Source organism: Amia ocellicauda, chromosome 12 (assembly GCF_036373705.1).
Source record: "Amia ocellicauda isolate fAmiCal2 chromosome 12, fAmiCal2.hap1, whole genome shotgun sequence".
NCBI lineage: Eukaryota > Metazoa > Chordata > Actinopteri > Amiiformes > Amiidae > Amia > Amia ocellicauda.
In genome coordinates this window covers 37,174,841-37,189,890 of record NC_089861.1, presented here as the reverse complement: position 1 = coordinate 37,189,890, position 15,050 = coordinate 37,174,841, and the positions used below count along the sequence as shown (strand labels likewise).

Sequence of the window (15,050 nt, the reverse complement as noted above, 5' to 3'; positions counted from 1 at the left end):
GAGTTCTATGAGAAAAAGCACAATCCACAAAGAATATCTGACTTTTTTTCTGTATTAGTCTTTTGGTAGAATACCAAGTGATTTCTTAATGCAAATGTGTGTTTTTGTTTGTTTTAATTAAATTGACCCAGGGATTATGCTATAGGGGTTGTTTATATTTGTGCATTTTATTTTTAATTATTTTATTGCAGGAAGACCTGTTTGATGAAACTAGTTTTGAAGCCAACAGCCCTGTGTATAATGGATCAGACTTGTTGAAGGGACAACTTCTGGCCCTGCTGATGGCATTTTCTTTGAGACATGGCTCGTCTGGTGTTGCTTTAAAAGACAGAGTTCAAATGCTGATGCCTTTGCTTGGATAGATAAGAATGGACATCAGTATACTAGCAGAGTGCTAAATTTTTATATATATATATATATATATACACACACCGATCAGCCATAACATTATGACCACTGACAGGTGAATTGAATAACTGATAATCTCATTATCTTGGCACCTGTCAGTGGGTGGGATATATTAGGCAGCAAGTGAACATTTTGTCCTCAAAGTTGATGTGTTGGAAGCAGGAAAAATGGGCTAGTGTAAGGATCTGAGCGACTTTGACAAGGGCCAAATGGTGATGGCTAGACGACTGAGTCAGAGCATCTCCAAAACTGCAGCTCTTGTGGGGTGTTCACGGTCTGCAGTGGTCAGTACCTATCAAAAGTGATCCAAGGAAGGAAAAGCGATGAACCGGCGACAGGGTCATGGGCGGCCAAGGCTCATTGATGCACGGGGGGAGCGAAGGCTGACCCGTGTGGTCCGATCCAACAGATGAGCTACTGTAGCTCAATTTGCTCAAAAAGTTAATGCTGGTTTTGATAGAAAGGTGTCAGAACACACAGTGCATCGCAGTTTGTTGAGTATGGGGCTGCATAGCCGCAGACCAGTCAGGGTGCCCATGCTGACCCGTCTACTGCCGAAAGCGCCTACAATGGGCACGTGAGCATCAGAACTGCTACTATCCGAATCAGAATTTTCCATGTAGCACCTTAATGTCCTTGTAATGAAAGAATAAGATGGAAATGTGTATTATTTTGTGTAAAATTTGCGTAGATTTCCTTTCAATTGTGTGCCCTTTCTTCCAAATGTATTTGATCCCATTTTTACTTACTTTATTTCTTCCATATGATTTACATCTGCACCGATTTGTTGTCCAGGGTAGACATAACTTCACTTGCTGCCAAAAAAAAAAACTGCCGCAGAGAACAACTGTCAATTACAAATACTTCAGTAAATTTCTTAAAAATTATGAAAACACAGGAGAAACACAGCTATTTCCACATGTAAACTAATTTCACATGTAAATGCTACTGAGGTAATTGTATATATCCTTAAATGAGCACATTATAAAGATAACTGGTCTGTTTATTGTGGGTTTTAAGGTAAAGTAAGTTGCTGATGGACGTTTCATGGTTAGCAATTGTGTATTTCAGGTTAATGGCAAAGCAGAAAGTTTTTTTTTTTTTTTTCCTGTTATCATTATGCTCTCTATATTGTCATGGGTCTGTTGTATAATCTTAACTTCATAAAACACTTACATTTATGGCTTACTAGCTCTATCACTGACATGAAAAACCACTTGGCTAAGATCAGTAAAACAAAGTATTAATTTAGGGCTGCAACAAATGACTATTTTGATAATCTATTCATCTGTCATTTACGACTTCATTTACTACAAAAACACATACATTCCAGCATTAAGTGTTGTATTAAAAAATGAAAGGTTTGAGTTGTTCCTCATCTTGCACAATGCTCTCTTTAAAACAACTTGAGACGACAGTTATAAAACCAATAGAAAACATGTGAAAAAAATAAGGGTTTTATAAAGTGCATATAGTAACAGGAGTTTTTACATTGTTCTCAAAAGACAAAGTGGTTTTGCTTTTCAGTTTGAAAGGTGGTAAACTGTTTTGATAAATAATGAAAAATAAAGAAAAACATAAAATTCAGTGTTTACAGGCTTTTCTAAATCAAACAGCTTAAATGGCAGTCCAATACTGGAGTATGGAGCTAGATTTTTTTTAGTTTTTTTACTGAAATGAGAGAGACAATAGGAGTATGGATAGTAGCACAATATTTACATTTCCAGGCACACTGGATCCCATGCATCTGATTTGTACATGCATGTAAAGAGAAAAAAAATAGTGTGCATATTCCCTTTCCCACCTTGCACATTGACTCTGTCGTACTACTGTGAAACCAGTTCAATTCGATCAGATTTTACATGCGTTAAAAATGTAATTACCCAATTAAACGAGAGGAAGACATGGATTGGTGGAAAAGCTTATCATTTGCGTGTCTAACTATGAATAACTAGAGCAAATAAATATAGACATCTGTGTAAAAATGATGTAAAAGCTCCTTATTTATCCAGCAGCCCTGTTGCAAACTCAAAACGAAACTCAAACGTTTTAAATGTGTATGTTGTATACGACAATGTTTTTTGTTTTTAATTCAACAGCCTTCTGTAGCAATGCTCCACAGCTGTGCAATGCACTTCCAGAGGCTTTGAGAAGCACTACACTTGATAGTTTAAAGAAATCTTTAATTTTTTTTTTTTTTACACGTTGTAGCAAACAGTCTTCTTTGAAGTGTGTTCATGACTTTCCACAGGTGTACCTGCAGCCTCCACCATTTCTCAAGTTTTTTTTTTTTTTTTTTTTTTTTTTTTATAGCTGCACCCCAGGTAGACCTAACTAAATCGACATGGAAATTCGTTGCCAATGATTTTTAATAATCGATTTTATCAATTAGTTGTTGCAGCCCTAGTATTAAATCAACTAGACACAAGGCACAAGCCACAGCTGTACAGATTGAACAAGATTTTCAGCATTTAAGGAAAATCCATGAAGGGGTGGTTTACATGCGCAAGAACAATACTCGAGACACTTCCATCACGGAATTAATGGAATATTATAAAGAAAATGACAAGTGAAGTAGCATTTAAGCAAAATGGATAGTAGTATCGGGTCAAACAAACCTGAAACATCATTGGAGGGTTAAAGATAATTCTCAGTCCTAAACACAGATTTTCATTTTCAATTCTGACTTCAGGTGCTTTTTCACATGTGAAGAGACTCAACTTTGGCAATACCTTTCAATATTTGTATTACTAGTCCCCTTTGTAATCTCCTTGGTTTAAAATGAAAGATAGTATACTCTGAAAGACAACACAAAGTGAATTCAAAGTGAAATTTTTATTCAAATATATATTCTTACAATACTTTCCACACTGTGTTCTGTACATAGTAACCATTAAATCCCCATTCTATGATATCAGTTATAGAACTGCCACAGAAAAATAAGAATTTTGACAAGACCAGCTTGTGTTCCTCACTTTCTAGCCATAATACTAGCTGTTTGTGCCAAATGAAAGAAAATGGCAACTGAATAAAAATTTTTTTCTGGTATATATAATTTAGTTTTACTGGTATTCAATATGTTTACTATCGGCTATTATAGACTAGAATTTGTAAATATAAATTTAAAATAGTACACAGTATCAAGTTGTACACAAAAAAAATAATATAGTAGACATTGTGTTTTCAGATAAAATTCTACACAACCAAGGTACATTTTTAAGCAATGCTTTTTAGATTTCACAATTAGTTTTTACCCTCAATAAATATTTTGACCTAAATAAAAAAGTGTGTGGGTGGGGTTGACAATTTGTGTTTTATTTGGACATGTAAATTGCCTATACATTGAAACTGAACATTCATTTTTAATTGTGTGTATGTAGGGAAGTTTATATTACTACATTAATTCATGTTAATACAACATTCATCCTTACATAAAAACCTTTCAAAACCTTTTCTTGAAAGCCTGTCAAACTTAAGTCTATACTTTCAAGCATTTCAAAACAGTAGAGAACAGACAATATATTGGATGTGAATCTGGTGCAACAAAATTGCAAAACAAGAAAAGGAAAAAAATAACCAGAGGAATTTAAAATGTGTTTAAATGACCTGCCCTGTATTGCATAACTTGTACAATTCTGAGCTTGGTGTGCGGGTAATGCCCCATATTTCAGAGCGTTGGTTCCAGTCTGTGACTGGCATAACCCACATAGCAGTTCACTTGTCTCGTCTCTCAACAGTAACTCCTGCAGTTTGGTGCTGGGTGCCTGTGAGCTCTTCAAAGTTATGAGTGAGAGCCAAATGAGTCCTGCCCAGAATGTTCTCTCTCTGCTCTTTGCATGTGACAGAAGTGAAATTTCCTGTCCATGATTTTTTGTAAAACAGTTAGGGTTGTCTTTGACCAGAAAATGGCATAACAAAAAATAAAGTTATAAAAAAAGGCACCTCAAAACATAAACAGAGATCAATTCAGAAAAGACTGAGTGGTAGCACAATACCCCTTCTTGGGTCTTCTTTCTTGGTTGTACTCCTAATGACCTAGAATGTTTTTTCGTTTTCGCCGAATTTACACAATTTGGAACTCAGGTTGTACCTGTCATCCATATAGCTAAAAAAATATTATAGCAACAGAATTGCAGGTTAACCCACAAAACAGCAAAAGGTGAAGATCAGAAATTATATGGAAGAGCCTTGAAGGTTAACTGCCAGAAGGACATTATCCTTGCTAAAAGACTGTGTACTCAAAAAGGATCCAGTAGAGGTTAAATCTGGATAGTCACAAATCACCCCTGAAAGAACTTCCATCCTCTTCTGAAAGCCACATATTTGTTCTTTGGTTGTGGTGTTTCTTGACAGCTGACAATCTCCTTTTAACAAAGTGTTGAGGCATGGTGCCCCAAAGTGGTACCTTATAGCTGCAGAGGTACTCTCAAGCAGTGATTACTCTCAGATTGAGTTCCTGAACGAGTCCCCTGTGGTCCAGATGGGTTAGTATCTGCCGTGTTCATCTGTGGCTGTGACAATAACATCCATCCAAATCCTCATGGCTTCAGCAGTGGGGGCTACCATGAAAAATAGCCTATCATAGGTCTTCACACAGAAGGTAAGTTTTGGGTGAGGACTCTGGGTGGGGAGGGGAGAGAGAGAGAAATTTCATTAACATAAAAGGGTCAATTTTAAGATCTGTACAAAACTAGAAAAACAGCCTATGATACATCTTTGCGTGTTTATACCATGCTATAACATCTGCACAGACACAAAATAATTATTAACATTAGTAGGGCTGGGACGATGAATCAATGGATAGATGTGTCGAATCGTTTCAAAACCAATGATGGGCAAAATAAATTCAATTTTAAATACAGCTTGATTTGGAGACAGGCAAAAATCTGGGAATTAGTTTAGTCTACTAACTTTTATGGTACCCTATGCAATTATAGTACTGCTTTAAAATAATAAAATTTTAAAAGGAACATCCCGATGCATTTTTCAGAACATAATTTCCTTTTACCGGTAATTGAATAGACAGTATATGTGAGAGCAATTGAACTGCAACAGTTTTTTGTAATTGTTTTACCAAGCAACCATATTCAAAAGTAAACTACGTCTTGTACGAGAATTTGCTGAGCTCTTCTGCAAACACAACAAATGTACAGGACCACTTAGTAAGACTCCATCCTTCTAAATACAAAACTAAAAACAAATGGGAGCCTTCTCCGGCTTCTTACTTTGGATATAAAAGTTAGCCTGAGCAAGGTCGTGGATGTAATGAATAATGCAATTTACTGTACTGTTGCCAAGAGCAATCAAAGTTTCAAATTTCAATTGTATTCTTTGTTGGTCTGTCACCTTATGAATTTAATATGTTTATATTAAATTCAAATATTTAAAGGTGATGGTTATTATATATATATTCGTTTCATAGGGAATATAACTACTGGGATACATCAGGTGGTATCTGTGGCAATGCAGACACCGTGTTGAGAATTTGTGTGAGAGCGCTGTAGCCCTGATGCGTAGAGCGGTCGCTGTGAGCTTAGTGCTCTGTGGGTTAATGCTCACACCCACACACATTTAATAAACACAGCACAAATTTGCCATAGGAATTTTTTTTGTAATAAGACAGGCTGCTCTGGTTTTTCTCAAATCAAAAATGTAGGTATCTCAGGATTTTCCAAAAGCGATTCCTTGAAAAAGGGAAGACAGGTCTTTTGACCAGTAGCTCTCCACATACATACTTTTGCCCACATATACACCATGGACATGGATTGTTATGAAAGCTTGTAATTCCTCCAAAGAGACCCAGATAGCACAGGACGTTGGGCCAACGTCGACATATGGTTGGCATGGTCGTACAGCAGTAGTTCGGGGAGGTGGAGGATGACTGACATCGACATATGGTTGGCATGGTCGGACTGCAGTTACAGTGGAGATGGCAAGATGGATCATGTCCGACTAAATGCTGACAGATACGATATCAGTGCAACTTGTTTTAATACATTGATCTATATAACTTTAAAATATCATCAGTATGAATAATCATTATAATTGCATGATACTGTCAAAAATGTTCCCAGCTTAATTACTTGAAAACGCTCGAGCGCTCTTCCTCGAGACCATACTGAGAAAAGGCGTCTCCTCAGATTTCCTTCAGACTGAAGAATGCGCTGGAAGGTAAGTTCACTTTCACGACTATTATTAAAATGTTTAAATTTACTGTTGTTTAAATGTACTGAAAAGTAGAATATTTAATTGTCTGAAGTACCGGGTTGTATGTATGACACATTAACTGTGGTTGTTTTCAAAATAACATTTTTAAAATATCAGTGATGGGCTTTTAATTTTCTGTATAGCAGAATGGTTTAAAGTGAATGTAAATTACAATATATAGCCAATTGGGTAATTCATTATGTAGCGAATGTATATGTAACTAATTTGTCAGAAGTGTTCACATTTTCTTCTCATTTTATTTTTCGGTTTCATTAAGTACAGGCCTTGTGTGCAAAGATGGCACAGAAACTAGTTGTTTGTATGTATTTGTAAGAGGACACTGATTTATCCACGAATGTAACTTAAAGGTCAATACTGACAATTAAGATTTCAGTTATAAGAATTAATACAGCTTATGTAATGCCTTTTAGTTTAGTTGTTCGTTTATCTGTTTATCTAGAATTGAGCCAGACATGCCCAGAGGATTCAGGAACTTGAACACTGAGAAGCAAGATCAGACGTTTGTTGTTTATTCTTTTAAATGTTTAATCTACTATTTGTGAATAAAATTGGTGCTTGTTATTCTTTAATAATGCCTCTGCTGAGTGATTTGAATATACGATCTTAAGTTACATGTCTTTCTTCCTGTTGTGTTTTTATCTGGGGATCTGTAATTCTCCAAGTGGCTACTGCTCATTTACATATTTAATATTAAATTAATGATTTAATTAAGCTTTTTGTTCAGCATGTATAAGACATCAGCTTTTTAAATAACTGAGTGTGTTGGATAATACACATTTTAGAAATATGCCACATTTGTACCTCACCATGGAGAGAGAAAATGAAGCATTGACAAAGTGTGACTGTAGTTCTGCTCTTCTGAAATATATTTCTACAAGATCAAGAACGGGTTCTGAAAAAACTTAGGGTTACAGGACGAGGACAGTGGAGGAACAAGCAACACTGGATACAGAATAAGAGCAAAGGATACTTTTGGGGATTAACATTTGCAGGTCAAAACACGAATGGACCAAACGTCGTTTTGAACATCGGGCCAATGTGGGCACGATGAGCAAAAAGACGACGGCCCGACGTCGTCTTCAAACGTTGGTCCGACCACTCATGATCCATCGTGCAGACGTTGGCCCAATGCTGCTGTGCTATCTGGCTAGTTCCCATTGATCAACATTCAGTACCCACTGCGTCTCTGCAATGGTACAGCGCTGAATGTGAAGCAGCAGTTGCATGGAGATCAACAACAGAAATGCACCACGTGAGATGTCGGTTTCATTTTGCATGTGGTGTTGGGCCTGACACTTCAGACAAAACATCTTCAGCTGTCTGCCTTCTCAAAGCAGCATCACTTGAATTAATATTTTTCCAGACTGTCCCATCTTTGCCTGAGAAGCTGATGCAGCAGGTGTAGTTGTCCTTGGTACTGGTGGTGCTGATACAGCAAATGCAAGGACCACAGTTCTCCAGTTATGGATTTGGATCTGCCACGACCAGGACCATAACCTCTCCCTCTCCTTCTCCCTCTCCCCCTGGTCAGCTCTTCTTGTGCTTCACCTTGGCTCGGTGTCCTCACTTTCACTGTTGGAGCTGCTTTTGGAGTTTCCACAGCCCTGTCTCCATCACTTACACCACCATCAGAATATCCTTCTGCCACTTTGAGGAATAGTGCAAGTGCTTCTTCCATATTCAGTACTCTTCGTCCAATCTTCTCAGTCCTATATAGATACTGAATTGTAGCGCTAACAATAAATGCTAACACCAGCCAGCCTGTCGCCAGCCCTACAACCTAATACAAAAGACTTAGCATACATGATCACACAGGTGACTGATCAAGGCATTGATCCAAAGACCTGGGTTTGCAACCTGATCAAGATTGAATTCCAAAGAAACAGGCAGATGAGAGCTGTATCACATGAATTCTTTAATTGTGTATATTTTGTGAAACCTGCTAATTAAATAATGATAATTTATGATTTGTAGAAATTCACATGTTTCAGGACTCAAGATTATAATTCTTTCACAATGACAAATTTTATTACAAAGCCCAGATTGTCGGCTATATATTCAATATAGCCTACCGTATAAACTGTGAGTCCAGTGGTTGAAGAAAATATTTCCAGATGAAACACCATATAATTTCAAATATTTAGTAACACATAAGAAAGGACATGGATGAGTTATTCACATACGATGCTAGTATTAAAATGTTACTTTATGTAATTCAAAATTACAATAACATTTTACCTTTAAGGAAGAAGTAAAACAATAAATGTTGTATCAATATTCAAGAGGAATTACTGAAATTTTTTAAATCATGGATGTAAGAACAGATAACTCGCACACTTACTAATAAGCTCCATATTTAGCCCAGGTTAACCTAATAAATTTAACCTAATTAACCTGGATTTGGCTCATCTATTCTTACATATTGATCTTCCATGATTTTTAACATTCCAGTAGTGACATACCTAGGGATATTATTTGAGATTCTTAACACAATCACAAACATACAGAACCAAAATAAAATGTACACAGGCTCTATAATATGTTAATAAATGTAAAACATTAAGAGGAAAATATGTTCAAGACTTTTTACACACCTTGGAGGCACATCGCAAATGATCATAATACACCTCTTCTATGGCCTGAAAATAAATCACACCTTTCAGTTTCATTTCTTCTTTATCTGAAATGCAGAAAATAGCCATTAGAGAACACAAGACACCCAATTATTTAACTTGATAAACTTAATATTTTATTATTTATCAACAGTGATAAAAGGATCTAGAGTTTTAAAGGATTTAGAACAGAAATTAGTAAACATTTCTTCATTCCGTGTTGTGGAACAGTCTAGAACTAACTCTCAAGCCATATTGTTAAAGCAGACATATGATTCTAACCCTTTTAATGTTGAAATTCACAATGTAATCAAAATACTCTAACCAGAACTATCTTGATACTATTTCTGTATAGGAAAACTCATTGGTCAGGTGATAGCATAAAAGCAGGAAATGTCTACCTCCTATAAAGAGTAGGGGCATAGTGGCGAGAGGAGGAGAGTGAGCCTGTGAAAAAGGACTTCTGCTGCCTATGCCAGGGAACAGACCACAGATGACAGTGTGCTGCACACAGGTATTTAACTTTTCCTTTTGGACTTCGGATTATGATGTGTTTAGTGTTTGTTCATGGTGTTACAACAATATAATTGGTTTAATTCTTATTTCAAATGGCAAAAGGTGGTAAAATAGAATTGGCAGCTCAATCTAGAAATTAAGGTAAATAGAAAAGTTTAGTTAAGCTAAAAACAAAAGGGACATTGCATGATCAAAACATTTATATAAAATAAACTTTAAGCCATTAACATTTCCATACCTGCGAAGTAGGCCAGCCTTTTCTTTTCGCCGTCAAACACGAACCAGCGTTTCTTCCAGGTCTTGATCTTTCCACCCATCTTAGTGAGGAAGCCCTTGCACTTCCTGTCAGTGATGCTGACTGGGTGGCATGTCTCCACATTGTGGCCCATGGCCTCCAAATGAGCTCGGAGATCAAATGTCTCACAGCTAATTAGGGAGCGGAATGGCGGGGGGCTAGCCTGCGAGAGGAGATGGGATTGGCATTGTGAAACATCTCTCCCTCCTCCCACTCCCTACCACATGGTCAACTACATCAAAACCCAATAACCTTAATCACTGTTTTTTTATTATGATTACAATGACTTTAACGAGTGCTGTATTAAAATGAGTAACAGCAAAACAGTGAAATTGTTCAGTGTTTCCAACAGATTTCCATGACAATAAATCTCTTTTGATATCGCTGTTTGTTTGCTCTGTTTTGTTCTTGGTCTTGTGTGTTATACATATTTCTTTGTCGAGGTACTGATGTGCAAATGTTAAATTGCTTTTCAAGGGATGTACAATTCAATGGCATCACAGTAAAAAAAAAGTATATAGGTGTACCTCATTTGAAGCACTATACAAAATGGAAAAGTGTATTTAAATCCCTCACACGGGTCTAAAATCCCATTGTGAAGGACTTCAGGTGACAATGTAACACATCTGAGAGGTCCCTATTACAGTTCTAATATTTACAAAATATTCATAAGCAACTTTTTATTTTACTGCTAAAATTACACTATTTTTCAATTTGTCCCCCCTCATTTGAGAAAAATAGGACAACAGGAAGTATAGGAATCTAAACAACTGTCTTCCAAAGTTGAAATTTGTTTTTTTTCTCCATTTTATATATACTGCTAAAAAAAAAAAGTTCAGAGTTCATACAGTGCAATGTGAGCGAGTCCCATTGTACCTCCTTGAAAGGCAAAAACAGCAGTGCCAGGTGTCTGATGGAGTGGAGTACAGAAGGGCAATATCCTAGATATACTAATTCCCTGCTGATATAGCCAGCACCTACCTCCACACTGCTACAGAGAGAGCTGGTCTCTGGCTCTGGCGAGAACTGTTGGGACATCTCCAGTTCTCTCTGTTTGGCCTCCTCCTCAGCTTTCCTCTTGGTTTCCTAAGGAATTATAACAGGGGTAGTCAACAGGCAGTCAGCGGGCCAAATCCGGACTGCCAGACACTTTTGAATGGACCTTGAATTTTTTTGTATTAACTTATCATGATTGAAATTTAAAAAATGTATTGTTACGGGGGTTTGTTGCACTAAGTGCTTGTTATTTTTATGGAACCTAGTAGCAGCCCTTTCTGGTCATTGGCCAATAGGATTTTACGTATTTGCCATAATATTGGATGTCCTATATAGAGCTAGTGTTACCCTGTTAGTTAGTTAATTGAGTGTTCGCAGGTTCCCGGTTCAGATGTCTCTATACCCAATCTGGACTGGGGCAAGAGTGTCACTTTATACTCTTACTGATATTCCGTTTGTTATCCTGATTTCTATAAGTAAACCGGTAAACTGTGGATCGTTTCTCATGTGGACATATCTCAATGTGAACATCCATACACAACAGTATTTTTTTTTTTTTTTTTCAAATTTTCTCCCAATGCAATCTCTGATACAGATTATTGTTAATTTTAGGTATTGTAAGTTTCTTCTAATAATATTACAATTAATAATAAAAACAAGAATATGCATACTGTAGGGCTTACTTTTAAACAAAAAGTCTGTATGCTTATGTGGAAACACACTGCTGAATGCTGTAGTCCCGCCAATATCGAACAAAGTGCTCAGCAGTGTTTACACATGGATGCAAAAAAAGACAAGTTGACACCGAAAATCATTAATTTAAAAGATTGAATACTTTTCACATTTCAGTGTTTTCGTCTGTGATCATGCCTATATCTCGTTTTACTCCGATACGTGTGTTAGCCTGTACTGTACAGTGGAACAACGAACTCCATTGAAAACAATAAGTACCATTGTAAATCCAAATATTTTTTCTATTCAAATTGTAAATATATAAAACAGTATATTTTACTTATATGGTTTCACGATTAAGATATTGCACCCAATCGCTGCTTCCAAACATTTCCACACTGCAGTATTACTTCCTCATGGCTTTTTCTTTAAAATAATCCTGACTTGTCAATGGCCCTCTTGACTGTCACTCTTCTTAGTCCCGCCTTCAAGCAGAAGTAAATTAACCAATCAGTGAAGTGAGGTTTTGGAAACCAGCTCTGTTAGGACAGAACTGCTCTGGGGGCAGATATGATGCAACTGACTGGTTAATTGCCTTTAAGAGGCAATATATGACGCAACTTTAGTTTTGAAAAATGTGCATTCAAGAAAAAAACGGGAGAAAGTAATACTGCACATTGTGGGTGATCATTGTGCATTTCTTGTGCCCCAACAAAAGATTATTCAATTATGCCAGTTTATTACCACTGCATGTAAGGACTAATGTAACTATTACTAAATTTCTGTTAAAACTACTTCTGAACTACCCCAGTATAAGAATCCTGCAGTGCTTTTTGTACCATGCTCTTGTTTTAATTACTTCAGTTTGATGTATATCATACAATGCATTCTTTGCTCTTTCTTAAAATATGTATATTTTGGGTAAGGACATCTGCTAAGAATTCAATTAGTAATAATAGTATTATTACTGTACATTAATAATTGTATTTTTAATATGATATTAATAATAGTAATATCCATATATTATAATTACTATAGTAATAATATTATAATTATATTATTATTATTATTATTATTAATACTAATAATTTGTATTATTAATAACAATACTATGTATTATTATTAATAAAACATATTATAATATTAATCATTATAATATTATTAATTAGTACTATAATATAATAAATAATAATAATAATAGGATGGATAGCTGCAAGATTAATCAGCACAGATTGGGAAGAAATTTGGAAAACTGTCATGAAAGGAGAACATTTTATCAGTCTCTCTTCAGAATCAGGTGCCTCAGTCTTTTGCAATTGTTGACTGGCAATGAGGTTTAGAAGATATACAAAATGGCAGGAGCTTATATCAGACCACTTATACAGTCATTTTATACCCTGTGTGAAGCTAAACTCTTATTTGCTGGTTTCATAGGCCATGATTAAACCCTAATTAGAACTGGCATAATTCAAGACTACAGTGAATCTTGATCTTTGAAAGCAGCCCTTAAATGTCTTACTCAGTAATCACAGACCTCATCAGCAAAAGTCGCTGTCAATTGAATGCGGACTCACCCTTGCCTTCAGCAGTCGCTCCTTCTCTGCTCTGGCCTCTCTCAGCCTCCTCTCCATCTCTGCAATGTTGGGGATCCCTCGGCCAGGACTGAAAGAATCAACAAGCAATCCATCCATCCATTATTGCATTTATAAAGCAGATATACACTCACCTAAAGGATTATTAGGAACACCTGTTCAATTTCTCATTAATGCAATTATCTAACCAACCAATCACATGGCAGTTGCTTCAATGCATTTAGGGGTGTGGTCCTGGTCAAGACAATCTCCTGAACTCCAAACTGAATGTCTGAATGGGAAAGAAAGGTGATTTAAGCAATTTTGAGCGTGGCATGGTTGTTGGTGCCAGACGGGCCGGTCTGAGTATTTCACAATCTGCTCAGTTACTGGGATTTTCACGCACAACCATTTCTAGGGTTTACAAAGAATGGTGTGAAAAGGGAAAAACATCCAGTATGCGGCAGTCCTGTGGGCGAAAATGCCTTGTTGATGCTAGAGGTCAGAGGAGAATGGGCCGACTGATTCAAGCTGATAGAAGAGCAACTTTGACTGAAATAACCACTCGTTACAACCGAGGTATGCAGCAAAGCATTTGTGAAGCCACAACACGTACAACCTTGAGGCGGCTGGGCTACAACAGCAGAAGACCCCACCGGGTACCACTCATCTCCACTACAAATAGGAAAAAGAGGCTACAATTTGCACAAGCTCACCAAAATTGGACAGTTGAAGACTGGAAAAATGTTGCCTGGTCTGATGAGTCTCGATTTCTGTTGAGACATTCAGATGGTAGAGTCAGAATTTGGCGTAAACAGAAAGAGGACATGGATCGATCATGCCTTGTTACCACTGTGCAGGCTGGTGGTGGTGGTGTAATGGTGTGGGGGATGTTTTCTTGGCACACTTTAGGCCCCTTAGTGCCAATTGGGCATCGTTTAAATGCCACGGCCTACTTGAGCATTGTTTCTGACCATGTCCATCCCTTTATGACCACCATGTACCCATCCTCTGATGGCTACTTCCAGCAGGATAATGCACCATGTCACAAAGGTCGAATCATTTCAAATTGGTTTCTTGAACATGACAATGAGTTCACTGTACTAAACTGGCCCCCACAGTCACCAGATCTCAACCCAATAGGGCATCTTTGGGATGTGGTGGAACGGGAGCTTCGTGCCCTGGATGTGCATCCCACAAATCTCCATCAACTGCAAGATGCTATCCTATCAATATGGGCCAACATTTCTAAAGAATGCTTTCAGCACCTTGTTGAATCAATGCCACGTAGAATTAAGGCAGTTCTGAAGGCGAAAGGGGGTCAAACACAGTATTAGTATGGTGTTCCTAATAATCCTTTAGGTGAGTGTACATAACATTATGGAAAAACACCCTTTTAAAGGGAAAGGGAATAGTTGCAGGGTTTGTATCTCACAATGTGGACACAATGCTGAATGTTTGGTCCATAAATGCCTCTCGCATAATTGAGAGTTCAGACAGAAGACACTGTGGCTCCTCCAGGTTTTCATAGCACTTATTTAAACAATGCCAGGGAAGGTGGACCCAGGTGCAGAGCATAAGATCAGGTCAAAACAAGCAAGGGGTCTAGGGCCAGCAAACTGTTTCAACAAGGGCAAGGCTAAAGCTGAGGTCAGTAATCAGTCCAAAGGTCAAGGGATCATCAGGCAAACAGGTTGTCAAAGGAAATCCAAGAACGAAGGTCAAAAAAGGAGAAACACAGGTCAGGTACAC

General features: G+C 37.2%; 1 protein-coding gene across 3 annotated transcripts in view; it reads right to left on the bottom strand.

Moving 5' to 3' along the window:
- Positions 1 to 3,224: 3,224 nt before the first annotated feature.
- Positions 3,225 to 15,050, bottom strand: part of phldb3 (pleckstrin homology-like domain, family B, member 3) — an 88,537-nt gene continuing 76,711 nt past the window's right edge. For all 3 annotated transcript variants that reach the window (XM_066719480.1, XM_066719481.1, XM_066719482.1), the window contains exons 11-15: positions 13,302 to 13,389; positions 11,041 to 11,145; positions 10,003 to 10,222; positions 9,231 to 9,316; positions 3,225 to 5,028 (exon numbers count right to left, since the gene is read on the bottom strand). In XM_066719480.1, coding sequence (XP_066575577.1) covers positions 4,894 to 5,028; positions 9,231 to 9,316; positions 10,003 to 10,222; positions 11,041 to 11,145; positions 13,302 to 13,389 — 634 coding nt within the window. In that variant the 3' untranslated portion in view covers positions 3,225 to 4,893. The remainder of the gene's footprint in view (positions 5,029 to 9,230; positions 9,317 to 10,002; positions 10,223 to 11,040; positions 11,146 to 13,301; positions 13,390 to 15,050) is intronic.